At 43.1% G+C, this 16,450-nt stretch overlaps 1 protein-coding gene across 4 annotated transcripts in view; it reads right to left on the bottom strand.

The window, feature by feature from the left end:
* The window catches only part of whrna (whirlin a), a 131,135-nt gene extending 119,812 nt beyond the window's left edge, over positions 1-11,323 (bottom strand). For 3 of the 4 annotated variants that reach the window (XM_031855929.1, XM_031855927.1, XM_031855930.1), the window contains exon 1: positions 9,717-11,323. In XM_031855929.1, the coding sequence (XP_031711789.1) occupies positions 9,717-10,463 (747 nt within the window). In that variant the 5' untranslated portion in view covers positions 10,464-11,323. The remainder of the gene's footprint in view (positions 1-9,716) is intronic. The other variant, XM_031855928.1, reaches the window with a different exon arrangement.
* Positions 11,324-16,450: the final 5,127 nt, after the last annotated feature.

Raw genomic sequence — 16,450 nt, 5'->3', positions numbered from 1 at the left:
TTGACTTAAAACTATAAGATTGTACATCATTTTGTACATCAAAATTTTGTACAAAATTTTGTATCATTTTGTGTTATTATTACAATAGGCTATTATTACAATAGCCAAAAGGCTTTAAGACAAACCTTGCTAAACATTAAACTTTTCTGGCAATGTTTGTCCTGTAAAATCATATTCTGTTAATCAAAAGAGCAGATTCAGAACATTTAATTTATTATAATTGCTCATAAATAAATAAAAGCACCCTACAGGCTGTGGGTCGGCTCGTTCTGATGCCCACCACATTGTTTTCATGTTCATATGGTTTATGAGCCGTTATGAATCACCCAGATAACCTGATATGGAGAGGGCTGAGGAGGGTACCGGCAGCTTGTGAGAAGCCCCAAAATGTATTAGGTGATGGTACTGCTCAATAGTGAGTACCAGCCCACTTCGTATACAAGAATTGAGTGAAAGCAAAAAGGTATAAAGCTATCATCTTTATCACCTTTAGCCTAGACAACTAAAGGTGAGCGTGTGGGTCAACATAAAGGAGGCACAGAACAGCTGGATACAACGTCAACAAGTGTGAAATGATATCTTAAATATGCTGAACATGACATCGTCTTCTGCCCTGCATGAGTCCTCTCAGTGTGTTTCCATCATCTCCCACACAGTCTTGACATCAACCCTCCAACGCCAGTAAACATTTCAATATTCATCAGTGTAGCACGCCACAACACCACGCCGGTTTCAAAATGGCCTCCGCCCACTTAATTAAAGCAATTCATGAATATTTCACATTATAATCACCAAGAGGAATACAGCTGAGGTGCTACACGAATCTTTGAGGCGTTACATTTACTGGAAGGGCTGGACGATATGGTTGAAATCATTATTATTATTAGTGTGCGTGCATCCGTGAGTGAGTTATTGTGCACCTCTGTCTGTCCACAGCTAATCTTGCATTCTGCTGCAACAACCTGTAAAATATGCTGGGTGCCCCGTTATGGTGGCATGCTCAAGGACCTTGTGTGGTTGCGGTGACTCACACTCTTAAAACACCTATTGTTGGCGGTTTGCCTACTGACTCCTCACTCAACACTCCTCACTGTCCACTGGCCGGCATGCACGCTGAGGGCTTTGCATCTTTATGCGTCGTTTGGTCCATCCATCCCGTTTCTGATTCCTTTCCCATCTGCCAACTCCCCATCCTGCAGCCAACGCATCTAACCAGCACTAAAATCTCTTCTTCCCTCCTGATTAAAAGCTTGAGAGACTTTCACTCCTCCACCTTCAGTCCTCACTAACAGAACTCTCACTTTCTGTGAGTAAGAAATATGGTCTCAAATATAGAGGCGCCGATGTGGGTAAAGGACGGGGGGAAGAAAGGCATTCAGTCTAAAGTCTCTTTCACAAATAGTTCCCGGTATGTTACTAGAATATCCTTTCAGACACCGCTAGTGATTTTCACTATTCATACATGCACTACATCCAGGAACATTGCCGTCCTGTGCCTTTTCACACATGCCGCAGCAATGCCGGAATAGATGGGGCAAGGGACGGTCCGGCCGATGGCGGTAATGCAACACTTATGCATACCAACCGACATAAGAACTCAACAGAGGAAGATTATCGTGCAAGGCCAGATGTGCGTGTATGTGGCTGAAGACGTCTCCTAATATTTTCAGGAACATGGCCGCAGAGGAACTGTTAGTAGTTGACAAGTTTGCAGAAATGCTTAATCAAAAACAAGTTGCAGATTCAAGTAGGTCAACAGCGTGGTCTTGTGACCGGTTAACTCGATCTATGTTTAAGTGTCTTCAGTCAGAAGGACGTAACCCTTTACGTACATGTGCCTGTAATATTACTGCTGTCATTCATAACACATCAGTATTTCCCCTGAAATGTAATCAGGTCTTGAGGTGGGAAATCGGCGGTGCAGATTCCCCTGAATACGGATTCCTGCTCCCATTCACACACGACCCTTGCAGGAAATGTTTCTGAACAATCCAGGTATAGGATGCGTGTGCGAAAGGCACTTATGTTTTGGTTAAATCTGTGGGTCAGGGAGAGTTAAGGCATGTGCAAACATTCAATCAATGTGGGTTGGATAAATGTTTGGACAATGAAGGAGAGCCTCCAGCTGTGCTGTGTGAATATGGTAATTCTGAGATGGTGTTTTAAACTGCAGTAAACACAACAGAGAAAGGGAGGCATTGTTTCGGGTTGAGTCAAACTTATGGATTTCTTCTTCTCTTAAAACTTTTGGCCGACATGAGAACCGTTAGCGGATGGAAAAGGCAAATGTCCAGCGTCTCACACCACAGGGCTGCAATTTATGGAAACTTCCTTCTGTCCTTGAGGCAGAGAGTTCGAGCTGCCAAAGATTTAAGAAGAATGAGCACTGACCCTTCAAACTTCAGCCATGACTGGTTTCATACTCATACCGCCACAACTGGAGGCCGGCCAGTACAAGCCGATGGCCAAATAACTGTTGGCCAATAGAGTGGAGAGGTGCAAAGTGTCTTGCTCAAGGGCACCACGAGGGTAGTTTTTTGCAGTAATAGCCTTTTACTTTGTCTAATTAGAGATTCCAGGCTGGTCCAACAATGCAATCTGCTCTTCTCTATTACAAGCTGCTGTTGCCCAAGTTGAATAATAAGCATTTTAACGGTCCAATTTTCCAGTTCACTGCATTATATCAAAATATTCAGTTCATGATTTTGTCAAAGTTCTACCAAATCAGCACTGTTCACAAGTGAGATCCAAAGCAGGGGCTGGCTAGGAGGAAGTGTGGGGACTTGGACAGTGAGTGTTTGAATTATTAATTTAAGGACTTTTCTTCTTTTTAAAGATTTATCATAGAAATAGACAGACAGGAAATGAGAGAAAGAGACGTGTAGCAAAAAGAGCTATCAGGATGCCCCGTGCATAACTTTTCGAAACAAATGTTTCACATTACATGTAAAATGTTGCACTAATGTTTAAAAATATCTATATAAAAATCATAATACAGCAGTCACTAGCTTCAGCCACACGAAGATCACTGGGGCCTCAGCTGTGCACTGGAGAGAAGCAAACTGTTATTCATCAACACTTGTCCACGTGAATCTGTTGACTGTCAGTCAACATAAACAGGAAGGAAATTAGCAGTGACAACAAAACTAACCATACACTGGTTCCCTCACTGGGAAAACTGTAGTACCTGTAAAGTCCGTAAATCATATATATATATATATATATTTTTTTTTTTTATATTTCAGGGAAAACTGACTAAGCCTCGTTGTGCTTTCTGTCTCTGCAGCACTGAAAATGAATTCTCATTAACACTGCCAATGGTAATATAATAAATGAACCCTGTGTGAGCTAAAGCAACAAGAAAGGTTGCTAATGTTGCCCCACAAATCTTTTCAACCTAAAACATTGGAAAGTGAACCAAAGCTCTCTTCATTTCATCATGAATTCCATCATCGTGAAGCCCGTACAGCACACTTGAAAGAGATGTAGCCGTCACAAGACCGAGGTGACATTTTCTCTAACAGCTGCTGCATTGTCCTAGCCACTTAGAAGGTGAACCTTCCATACAAATCAGGGCACAGCAAGCGCACCGTGATTTGTATACACATAAATTATTTGCAGGCGCGCACTCATTCGCCAATGAAAGAAGTGCGTCTTGCGATATAAAATGCCATCTGTACTGGATGAAACTGTGGCAGAAATCTATTAATCATTTTGTTGAAGGTTTGATAAGCAAGCAAGCATTTAACACCGTCCTTGATCAGAGTGTCTTCTTGCTCATGGGCACGTTAGCAGTCGTTTGTTTGATTTCACCAAAATGACACGTGTGCGCTTTTACTGTGGCGTTGTCAAACCTTCAGGGCGCCTTTAGGCAACAATCAGCCTCATGTTTATAAGAGAGACGCCTTCGGTGATACTGCTACTCAGCGCTATGTTCAGTGCATCTTCACGTTGCTCTGCTGCTACCACACACGACATGTGGTCTGAGCTGGAACCGCTGCTGGGCGCAGAATCAGAGGTCAGAACTCAGTTCAACAAAGCAATTCATTTATAAAAATAGAATATATAGAAAAATACAAAAACATGTTTTTTTCATTTTTCACAAGACTACTATACTGGCCCAAATATAAGACATTATAAAACAACACCCCTCCGCTTTTGTAGAAAAACTTTTTGAAGGTACGAAACACTTTTTGGAAAGTTTCCCACAGTTACTAGAGTCCTCATCCTTCAACTGACATGAAGGACTTTCATCAAGGCAGAATGGAAATCCTGCATTTGGGTTGCCTGTTGTCAGTCACGTACAGTATTCACAAGCTCTCCCGTCTGCCTCTGCAAACCTTTCCTCCGACTGTTTTGCCTTTTCCTCAGCTTTTAGCCTCATCATGACATTCTGTGAGAGCGGTAATTCTTGCCAGCTTGACGGATGATTCAGTCCCCGGTGCGTCTCTGCGGTAAAGACGTCAGGGGACACTTTGACTCGCTCTCACTCATCTGGAATTTATTTCCTCCGTGGTATAGAAAAACATGTTACACAAGCCGTCAGAAGCTCCCGCAGGTTAAACTAGGCTAACTCGTTCTAACACTTCCTCGAATACAACACAACAAACACAATTTCCAGAAAAAAAAGGTTGCCGTATATTCCGGCCAATAGAGCAACTCCCTTTCTCTGTTTAAGCTTCAACATCCTGTTTCAAAAGGAACCATATGAAGGAAGCAAAGATGCCACTGCATGGGGTCCTTTAAGTTCAAATAATGCCTCAATTTCTGACCATGGTATAATAACATGCAAATGGATTCTGCTGCAGATGTGCAGCCATCTTCAGACAGAAATGTTGTGGATTTTATAACTGCAAAACTAACCTCCATCGCAAGCGCAGAATCAGCTCTGAGCTATGAATCAATTAATACCTTCCTCAAGTTTAACGAGATTTCTATCTGCCTCCCTCCATCTCATCAACACACTAACCATTAGCAGTCTGCAGTGCCGCTCAGCTCCCATTTCTCTGACTTGTGGCCAAGTCTTTGCATGTCAATGTGCCTGGCAGCTGCCCAGGTGTCGACCCAGCGAATTTAGCAAACCAGCCAATTTTTTTTTTTTTTTCTTCTTTTGTGTTAAATCGCCTCTCCTTCTGGTCCCTTTTGCAAGAAAGGTCACCGCTTCAACTGCCCAAAGACAGTTTTTCTCGGAATAATTACTTAAGACAAAAAGGAAGACAGGAAATCGTGTCGACCAATCTTGCGTGCGACTTATTTTCTGATTCCCTAGCCGTTTGTCTCTGGGCCTCTACTTCTGCCTTTGTTTCTCCCTCTCACACCCTCCTCAGACTTAAGACAAATCAGATTAAAAAAAAAAAAAAAATCACAGAGACAGGCAGTCTGTGGCCGACAGCGAGACAAGACTGCTTGTCTCAATGCTAGTGTGGCTCTAAAACAACACGATGTATGTCCCTACTCATCACGTCACATTCTCCTGACCGTCCAGCACAGGGAAGATGACGAGAAGACTAAATGCTGACAGGGGAGCTAACCTTGGCAGTGACTCGAGGGACCGGGGCCAAGGCGGGCTCTTAGGAAGAGGACAGAGAGTTATACAGCTGTAAGCCCTTGACTCGTCCCCTGGGGTAAACAACAATCTATTGCTTTCAGAGGCCATCCCTGAACTCATCAGGCAACACAGGTTGGCTAAAGTGGAGCGGATTAGGCCTAAGTAGAGGCATACAGCGGGGGGGAAACAGTGTGAATGAGTAGAAAACAAAGTTGCATAGACGTATTTAAAGCCAGCCTTGTTGTGTGTGTAGGATTACCGATTTGTTATTTATGTGCGTGTGATGGTAGTAAAGCTTTGTGACTTCTATATAACAATTTGGGCTGAGCACAAGAGCAATACTGTAACTGATACACAACTCAATGTACACTTTTTTTAAATGATAATGTAGGGATGTAGGCCTTTCAAATCTGCATCAATCTTTTTTTTGGCTCATACAACTCTAAACATAGCTGAAACAAACCACTCTGACTGATTATCACTTGATGAAGATTTTACAGATGGCTTGCAATAGAAAGTGCCTGTTTACGCATCCAGCAGACATGGATCAACATTATCGTTCACGCGGAGTCACGTTTCGGTCCATCTGATGAACAGAAGTTCAATATTCACTCCTTTTTTACGAGTTAAGTCTCCACCCACTCTTGAGAAAAACATTTGACTCTTTGCCTGTTACATGTTGCACTTTCTTCCCGATCTAGCTGCTAGCTATGTCTGTCTGCTGTTTGGTGAAAGTTGAGTACAGAGTGCAGAGTTGGGCGATAACTCTTTTCGGGTTCATCACTAGGACCACTTTCACAATACGTGCGGTCATTCGACTGCACTTTAATATAAAAACACTGACTGATGGAGCTTTGAGTTTGGATGCTCTGTGGGAGTTCAGTTCTCAGTCAGGGGACGAGATCAGATGTGCTGTCTCAACTGCATTCATCAAGAGCATCCAGACAGCAGCTCATTCAAAGGTGACATTTCATCGGTCACAATGTGCCAGACGCTTGAAGTCACTGAGCGGGTTTTTTTCAGATTGGCTGGTAGTGTGTAAAATGGCAGTTCCCTTTAAGAATAAATAGTTAACAATAAATATGTGTTAAAATGACTTCAGCAAGAAACTTTGATGTATAGAATTATTGAACAAATGAATTGTATTCAGAATGCAAATATTCAATCATTTAAAAAGCTGCTAAATTCCAAATTCAGAGCATAAATTTGAGTGAGGGACACGGCTCTCAACATGGAGATGGCTGACACCTGGGACTCCCGTGCACTAACATGCACTGAGCACAGAGAAACTCCATGTACAACACAAACAGAGGGAGAGAGACTTCATTCTCTGCTCAAGTGGAATGACTCCACCATATCTTTACATAGACAATAGTTGTTGAGAAAATATTAAAGTCTGGTATCTGCACCAGAATATGAAAGGGTGTTTGTACAACGTTTTGGCTGCACATCATGAGTTTGAAATGATGAGCTCACTCGTAGGTCTGGCAGAGTTTAGACAGCTAAAATGATTATGGTTGTAATAAACGCTTGTAATAGCATTCAGACTAAAACGAGGTGGCATTTAAATAACTGAGGTGAAGCATTAATAACCTCCAGAGACAGCTTCTCTCCTAGTTGGCTGCCTGTCAGACTAATAACAGCAGTATAGGCCAAGCAGCAGTGGTCGTAGTATAACTAGTGGTATTCACAGTTAGACATAAACCATAATCATTATGCATGGCCTAATAGTGGAATGAGAAGCAGAGCACGAAGTAAGGACTTGCTGACAATGACACAATAAAGAAAATGAAGAAAGAATGAAGATACATATATTATATAAGGAGTGTTTCACTCCCTCTCAGTCCCACAACCGACCCAACTCCTCACACAACAAATGATGTGCACTCTCTCAAAGAAACCTAGACAGCAACACTCTTCACTTACAGTACAGAAGCAGCATGCGATCGCCTTCAGTTCACAGATGGAGACCGTTTTAAATGTGGAGAGAATTGATTGTAGACACATGGATGGTTAATTCTGCAGTTAGTATTCTATCCAAAGCAGTCTGACATCACGTACAATATGAGGTGCAGAGGCGCTCTGCTGCAGTCTTTAGTCTGAAGAGCAGATCTGTAGACAATGACCTCATCACTTCAACATGCATCATCACTGTCACGTCAATAGAAAACTCAATTAACACATGGGGGCTATGCATCTTCCTCAGAGACAGATAAAGCCCTTCAAGTTAGGGCTGCACAATTAATTGACTATTAATCATCATCACGATTTTGGTACCCCACAATTAAATGAACATGATCAACGGCAAAATTGACATTTAAAATAAGTGGGCCGTTCATAGAAATCTCTGCTGCATATCAAATAAAGCGCTTCCCAAACTGACAGCTATCCAACAGGGGCAATCCAGATGTTTTGGCTTCACTTTCGGGGGTGCACCCTACAGTGGCAGCCTGTGAACCTTGCTGAATGTAACAATAAAACCATAAAAATGCATTTATCTAAAGAAGGTCCCAACGTGGAGCCCCAATCATAAAGGCACAACCAGAGGATCAGCGCCGTAAGATAAGAGATAAATGTATCTATGTATAAATGTATCAAGGACATTGACACTGTGAAGACTAAAATGTTTCTTAACCAACCCGTGAATCGAGGCTAAACCAGGGGGAACATGTTCTCATCTCTTGGTGTTAATCTAAAATCCTATAGGTGCAGTATTTAGGATTTACTTAAGGTAAGAGTTTGCCTCGTGGCTTAGCCCTGCATAAAGTGAATTACAAAAGGTCCACACCAGAGGAGATAAAAACACAGACAGCTTTTTCAAGATCAGTGAAGGTTAGAGAGGACTCAATTTGAGCTACATTATAATCCCTGGTTGTCGGCGGGAACAAACCAGTGACCTTTTAAAATACAGACATACAATCACTATTCCAAAAAAGCAGCTTATATATATCTGGCACTTTTTTGTGGCTTTGTGCAGGCGGTATTGCTTCCTCTCTTCTTTTTTTTTACTGAGAAATAACTCTCAATGTCACTGCCAATGAGGAATGCCTGAAAAAGACAAAATCAGAGTGGTGAACTATTTTCTTTTTCCCTGAGGTAAAAGCCTCATTGAGATTAAAATGTGATTCCCACAAGAGGCAGACTCTTAAGAGACATATGCTATAAGAGAGTATATATAACACCCAGTTAATACGCTTTCACTGGTATGCGTTTTTTAATATATCTAAAATGAAGTAAAATCACTGAATAAGGAGCAAAAGCATTGACCGCGAGTGTGATTTTCCAGATGCTTAAAAACTGACTGGAACCTTGTTGAACAACTGCATCCCTGTGATGCGAGTATATGACATGGGCAAATAGGTGTGAATGAGTGCAATCACAAAATTGATCAGAAAAGCATGACTTAAGTATTGAGTGAAGAAAGGAGGGGGGGGCGGTTAGGAGACAGAGAACAAAACGCAGCGATGAATTTTCAGCACCATGGACAGCTCATAAAACCAAGGACCTCACAAGGTTTCCTACTGAATCAATCTTCCCTGAACACAAATCAGACACGCTCCTTTATCGCCTCATTTGCTAATAGATGTTATTAACATGTTGTTAATTGGCATTAACAACAGTGCACAGGGCTAAAGTTGTCCCAGTCCTTATTCTCAGTCTACAGCTTCAGAGCACTGGGGCCAACACTCAGCTTCTTCAACACGCCCACACGCCCCCACCCCCCCCCCCACACACACACACACACACACACACCAGCTGCTATTGAAGGTGTCAGGTTACACTCCTAGAGGTAGTGATCCCTGCAGGCCTACAGTTAACACTACAACCAGTATAGTGTTGTAGTGTTAACTGTAGGCCTGTAATGTCTGTTGCACTACATTTCTTGCAGATCTAACAAATTGCCAAAGCTGTTTCCAGCCAACAAAATCGATTCCCCTCAATAAATCGAAGCTTGTTAACTTCCAAGAGGTTGAGTTTAGACACAAACACATATGGGAATGCACAGGAGCTGTAGCATCGTTAAGAGGACAAGACCGATGCAAATAGTTCCGATGACGGTAACATTCGTGCCAGTTCACTAATCTGCACCCTGTAATGAGAGGATGAATGTGCATTCTGTAAGAGCTGCATGTGTGCAGGTTTAGTGAAACAATAATAATAAACTTACCTTCACTGCTTCGGCATGAGTGACTTTGTCGAAGACTTTGTCGTTGACTTTCATGATCTGGTCACCGATCCGGAGACCCTCTTTCTCCGCCAGGCTCCCGGGCTCCACCAGGGACACGTAGATACCGACCCCGTGCTCCGAGCCGCCGCGGATGCTGAAGCCCAGGCCCTCGTTGCTCTTGTGCCGCTTCATGGTGACCTGCCGGATCTCGCCCGGCGGCTCGTGGACAAAGTTCCTCCCGAGCAGCGGCACCAGGGGAGCTGTCCCGTCGCTGCTGGTGCTGAAGCTGTCCGGCGAGCCGCGCAACGCCACCTGAAAGTCGGGCGGGTTGTTCGGCGAAAAATGCCCCGGGGGAGTCGGGCTGGCGCCGGGGAAGTCGCCCAGCGGGGGTTCGGCGTTGCCATTGCTTGTTGCGACTGAATCCGATTTTAAATAGAGGCCCTCCGAGGTGTACTGCTCGAAGAGAAGCTGGTCGGAGCGGGGGATGACCAACCGCAGCATGGGCAGAAGTTGCCGCTTGCTGGGCGCGTTGAGAATGACGTTGAGGGTCTGAACCAGGTCGTACACGTTGCGTTTGGAGTGGTAGACGTTGAGGCAGTGGATGAACTGCTCCCTCTCGAAGTCGTTGAGCAGGAGGTTGAGCGCGTTGTGCAGCTTCCTCACGTTGGCCGACAACGTCCGCGCGCTGGAGGCCACCGAGTTGGCCGAGGAGCTGAGCGACATGCGCTCCAGGTCGGTGCTGCTCATCCTGGCGGTGTGACCGGGACACGGCGCCACACTGATGCGGGTTAGAGTGCAGGCATTGCGGGCTGGCGGCGCGGGATTAGACCGGCGCTTGGCATTACGACCGCTGGAGGACGTCCACTCCGATTAAATCCATGTTGTCTGGTTCCGACACATGATCCGCATATTACTTGCAATTTGGGTGGACAGAGCGGTTAAAGGGGGAAACTTCAACGGGCAATTAAGTCAAATTAATTCGATGTCACAGTTGATACAAATTAATCATCACTTACCATGATTTAGATATCAGTAATTGGATTCTACAAACTTCCCATGCGAAAGGGTGCGTCAAGACTGGACATGCAACAGCCTCGCGGGAAACTCGTCCCGCTCCGTCAGAGAGCTTAGTAATGAGCCGCGTAAGGATCTCAGCCTGCGTGTCATTAGCCGCGGTGTAATTTTCCAGGAGGTCAGGTGGCTGCTGAGCCGCCGCTTCTCTGGTGTCCGCCTCCCTCGTCAACAGCTCCACGAGCAAGGCGGAATGAAACAACGCCAGAACTTAAAACGATTTGTACTTGGTCCACTGTTGCGCGCGCGACCAAGAAAAGAAAAGCTATTTCCTCCACTTAGAAAAATAAAATAAAAAAAGTTATTTTCGTGCTCCTGCTCTGTGTCCCGACGAGTCCACGCTATCCGGCTCCGGTGTCGGTTCTAGGTCCAAACGACGTCAAGTTCACAAAAATATCTATCCAGCAGTGTTACGTGGAGCAAGCGACGTGTACTCAGCTGTTCGTTGGCTGGTTTAGCATTTGTTATGCGTCCGGCTGCAGTGTTGAGGTGACCTGCTGCTCGGTGTCTCCGTTACTACAACGACAGAGTGGGGACTGGCGGCTCTCTCGCCTCCGACTGTCCTCCGTCAGGAAGTGACGCAGCCTCGTGCAGCCAATACATTGCTTTGCTTATTACCAACAGCATGCGCTCGCGCTCGCGCTCCCACGGCACTTCCGCGACCAGTAACTAAACAGGACTTCAATTAAACATTATAGAATAGCCTGCCTTTGACTGTGCAGCTTTGTAGTTGGTTTTCGGTTCTCATGGTTTAAATCTGTATTTTAAAGCCCATGTTCTATAAAAGCACAAGATGAATTGCAGTTTCAATTTTTTTTTTTCCACGCACTATTTCAAAACGCAATTTAGCTCACAGTTTGTCTTTCTACAAGCTTGCCCTATGAAGAATTCCGAAGAAAATAAAAATCGAAGTGGGAAAAATTCAAAACAAATCCAGGGTGGGCTGGTTGTGTCTCAACAGGTGGCACAGCAGCTCAGTGAGGTATTTCACTTGTTGACTGGTTCTGCTTTTTAAAAGTTGCAGTAGGCTTAAACAAAAAGGGAATACATGAACACATCTTGACCACAGAGTGGCACCACTGAGTGCTACAATGTTACTGTATATCATGACTTTATTATAATAGCTTGAGAGGACATTTTCCAGTCTTCCTCTAACAGGCACCACAGCAACTTTTAAGGCAGAGGTCAGCCTCATCAAGAAGAAGAAAACCTGTTTTTAGCGTTGACATGGATTAAGAAAGACAATGAGTCTCAATGATGTCTGATAATTGAAGCCATTTCAGTGTTCTGCATTGTAGCATCAAGTCTCTTTGTACTGAGATAACTGTCCACTGTGAAAGTAATGCAGGTTTTGATGCCTCATTTCCACATTGTAAAAGTGAAGCCTTACTATATCGTGTCACATCAATTTAGTGCATCAGTGTGTATTACTCCGATCATTTCCTTCTTTCTCTGGACAAACATCAATCTTTGCCTGCAGGTCGTGGAAAGTTTGATCTGCTAGAATCCCTGATCCAAGCCAAAAGGAGCAAAGTGGAGGCTAACACGGGCTAACTCGGTTGCCCGTGTGATCAATCACAAGCACAAAACGGTGACGACAGCAACTACAACTGACATGTGGTCTGAGGTCACTGTGTTGACAAATGATGCTGTGCAGTGCTGGCAGAGTTTCCACGCTGGGCCTTCCTTAATATCTGCAGCATCCAGGAGGCAAATATTCCTTCTGCTGTATTAACCAGTAACTGAAGCGTTTAAAAGGCTGACCAGGGCAAACTGAGGACTCTCTGCTCTTGGAAAAGGAACCCTTGTGTCGTTTTAATTTGAAAGTGTGACTAAGTGTGGGCTGGGTGATATAATTAATAATGTCAAAGTAATTCACAAGGTTGAAAATGGGCCGATGCACTTGGAAAATTGAAAACTGAAAATGATCTTTGGAAATGAGTCAAAAAGACAGAGAATGCACTGATTATCAGAGGAGCAATGGAGGTTAGAGCAGAGCTGACTGAAATCACAGATGAAGTCAGCACTCCGCGTCCTGAAAGTGACACGGCAAAGATCAAATCAACAGCATCTGATAGCATGTGCATGGTGTCAGAGGAAGAGCTTCATGGCTTCATGATTTCCTCTGCAAAATCTTTATTTTTAATTTTCTTCTGAATAAGCAGCTCTGTAGTGAAAATGGTTTGATATTGGATTAACGGATGAATCATCTTGTCTCAATATATCATAAAAAAGAAGAACATGCACCACAAGTTATCAGAACCTAACATGATGTCTTCAAATTGCTTGCTGTGTTCTACCAATATTTTAAAACCCTAACCCTTCTAATTTACGATGATATAAAATGAAGAAAAGCAAATTCTTTGATGAGCAAAATATTGCATTTGTCGAAACATTTGTAACTCCTTAATTGACGAATCATTGTGGTACTAGTCTGAGTCAGGTCGCCAGATGGTCATTGAGAAAAAAATAAAATAACATATCAATAATAAAATATATTTTATACTGAGGAATGTTTCTTACAGTCGTCTGTAGTATAATTTGCCTCAGAATAGGTGTTATTGAGTGTGTTTGTGAGAGTCAAAGTGAGCATATGCATGAGATTCTGATTTTAAAAGGGCACAGGACGCATCAAAAACCCTCGAGCCTGTTGGATAACGCCTATAGGTGCTAGCTGTACAAGAACTGCCGGAAACATTTGTGTCTTCCTATTTGGATTTCCAGTTTGTGGTCACTGAGCCTGTAATTGGTTAGGACTGTCTCTGCTTTCTAACTGAACAAAAGCCATGCTCTTGAAGCAGTTTACCGAAGATTACACATATTGCATATTATATACACAGGTGTCGTCTTCTGCAGGTTCTATATTATACCGATGCAGTATTTGATTGCTATGAAATAGAGTACAACACAGTACACTACAGCTTCATACAGTTTATAACAACTATTCTGAGGGGGCCATGACTCGAAGAAGTTGAGAATCACTGCTGGAATCCTCAAGAACAATTACAACAATTCCGTTCACAGCGCAGAAGGTGGTTTAGGTTATCGCGTGGTTAAAAAGCAGCTATTTCTCTGGACTTAGTGATATGTGACCATGGTTTTTATTACGTCTGCCCCCAAACCAATACAACGTGAATGGAATTCATGAAGATGAACAAAACTCGACATACCTGTATTACTGGGCAACACCCAATAAGTAATGTCAACAACTGCATGATGATGGTGCTGCTCATGATCTATTCTATGAACAACAATGTGTTCATGGAAACGTGTGAATGCAGTAAATGTAAAGAAAAGCAGACCTGTTCATCAGAGACACACTGAGACAACACTGAGAGATCGTGTTCACCTCTGCGACTGAAAAACCTTGATACAGCAAACATTTAGTTTCTTTATGTCAGTGTGGCTGAGCAGACTCTATGTGCATGCGTGTGCACTTGTGTGTGTGTGCGTGTGTGTGTGTGTGTATGTGTTTGAAGTTGATCGATGACAGTAATTAGAGGAGTTCACCAATGGGAAACACTGAAAAGCCAAACAGTATTATAATGGAGAGAGACACACGCTGCACAACAATCAGAGCAGCAGAGAAGAGCTACTTGAAGTTCACTGTGTGTGGAAGCCAGTGAATGACTGAGACAGAAAAAGAGTCAATGAATACAATGACTTCTTCACGAACACCCGCAGAGCTATAATGATTATGGCTATTATCTCAGTTTTCAATTTGAACTGCAGAAGCTCTTCGCTGAACGCCAGCGCTACGGACGGGGACGTATTCTCTCTTGGTGGAAGGACAATTAACATGTTAATGAAGAGATGACCGCTGTAAGATGAACTACTGCATTACAGCTCAGCTCTGGGTTTAACTTTGTGTGCTGTCGGACTGATATAGAACTGCAGCTTTACTTTACTGTGAGATTATGGCTACTCCTTTTAGCTGATGAGTATGACCAGGGCACTTTGCCCAAGGTAAAGATTTCAGAAAATAAAGAAGGCTGCCTAGTAAATTATCACATTTCATGGTTAACTAATCATTCTGAAGGCTTAACAAGGCTTAAATACTTCACTTAATAGGCTTAACTGTCTGTGTATGACTAAAAGCTTAGCAGAGTCATCAGTTTTCATCAAATGGAAGATACATGGTGGGCATTAAAAACAAAAGCCATTTGTATTTAAATGTGATTTATACGATATTTACTGTATATACCGCCCGACCTCCGGTCCCCCCCAGGTTAACACTGTTTGCTGTGTCAGCACGGTTGCTGTTTTTTGCACTCATTGACTGTGTATAAGAAGTGTGCGTGGTCTTCATGACGTCACCCATTGGTTTGTGGACTGTCGTTATGAAGCCTTCAGTTTGGCCGTCGCCAGTTTGTTTTTTATTATAAAGAATTAAAATTGATTCCTTGTGAATTTATTAAAAATCCAACAGCGAGAAATAAAACTGGACCAATTCAGAACATGTATCCTGTATTTATTTCACACACTCACACATTGCTGAATCATGCAGCAGCCAGGTCTGACAAGAGATAAAAAGTGCCTTTCATTTGCATTCTGCCTAGTGGCCAGCAGGGGGCGACACCACTGCAAAAAGAAGTCTGATTGTATAGAAGTGACTTCTTCTCACTTGATTTATTAACTCAGTAAACATTGTAAACATGAGTTTATGGTCTCAATTGCTAGTTTCAAGTCTTCTTCAATACATGATGTTCATTTAGTAAATTATGATCCATTTAGAGTCAAACAGACCATAAAGCAGGGTACGCTTTAGGGCGTGGCTACCTTGCGATTGACAGGTGGATACAATGGCGTTGTCCGGTCTGGGAGTTGTCCGTGTTTTCCTCTTACAACTTAATCCTTTCACAGTGTGTTTTCAATTCATGAAAACAAAATGTCTTATTCAGTTGTACTTAGCTCCACCCTCTCGGGTCACTTCTGGTTGCACAAAAACAAGATGGCGACGGCCAAAAAGACTAACTCTAGGCTTCAAAACCGCACTCCACAAACCAATGGTTGAATTCATGGTGACTGAGTTCACTTCTTATGTACAGTCTATGAGTAGAACATACATTCAACATGAAGAAAAAGTATCATCACATCACAATCAGCAGAGCGCACAGTGTATACTTGAGGCCTTCAACTGTATGTGTGAGGGGATTTGAGCTCAGCAGGCTGTAGAAGAACAGGGATCGCCCCTTAATGGGTCATGCAACATTGAGCATCTCCCACTAATTAACTTTTAAATACAACCGTGACTGTTCATCTGGCAGGAAGAGTGTCTCATTTGTTTTTTAGTAGGAGACGCCGGTGCTTCAGGGGACATTTAAGGACATAAGCATAACTCCTGGCATACTTTAATGTGTTAATAATACTATATGTAAAAACGGTATAATGCCTCTATGGTAAGCACAATATCTATTAGAGAGGTAATTCAATTAAAGTGTTTAGACCTGTTTATACTTGAAATATGATGTAGCTGAAACATGTGCCACAAAATACTCCCTCAATCATTTCCCATCAGTCTCCATTTAGGAAGAAATGAGGCGTCACAAGACTTGCGATATCTGCAGAGATCAAATAGGGACATTGGTGTCTTGGGCCAAACGTGAACACCTGGTGTGCTAACATGCTCATAGTGGCAATGCTAACAAGCAATGGTTGAGCAG

This window comes from Anarrhichthys ocellatus, unplaced genomic scaffold (genome assembly GCF_004355925.1).
Source record: "Anarrhichthys ocellatus isolate YVR2014 unplaced genomic scaffold, GSC_Weel_1.0 scaffold16, whole genome shotgun sequence".
NCBI lineage: Eukaryota > Metazoa > Chordata > Actinopteri > Perciformes > Anarhichadidae > Anarrhichthys > Anarrhichthys ocellatus.
Note: the sequence above shows the minus strand (reverse complement) of the source record. Positions and strands in the feature narration are given on the sequence as shown.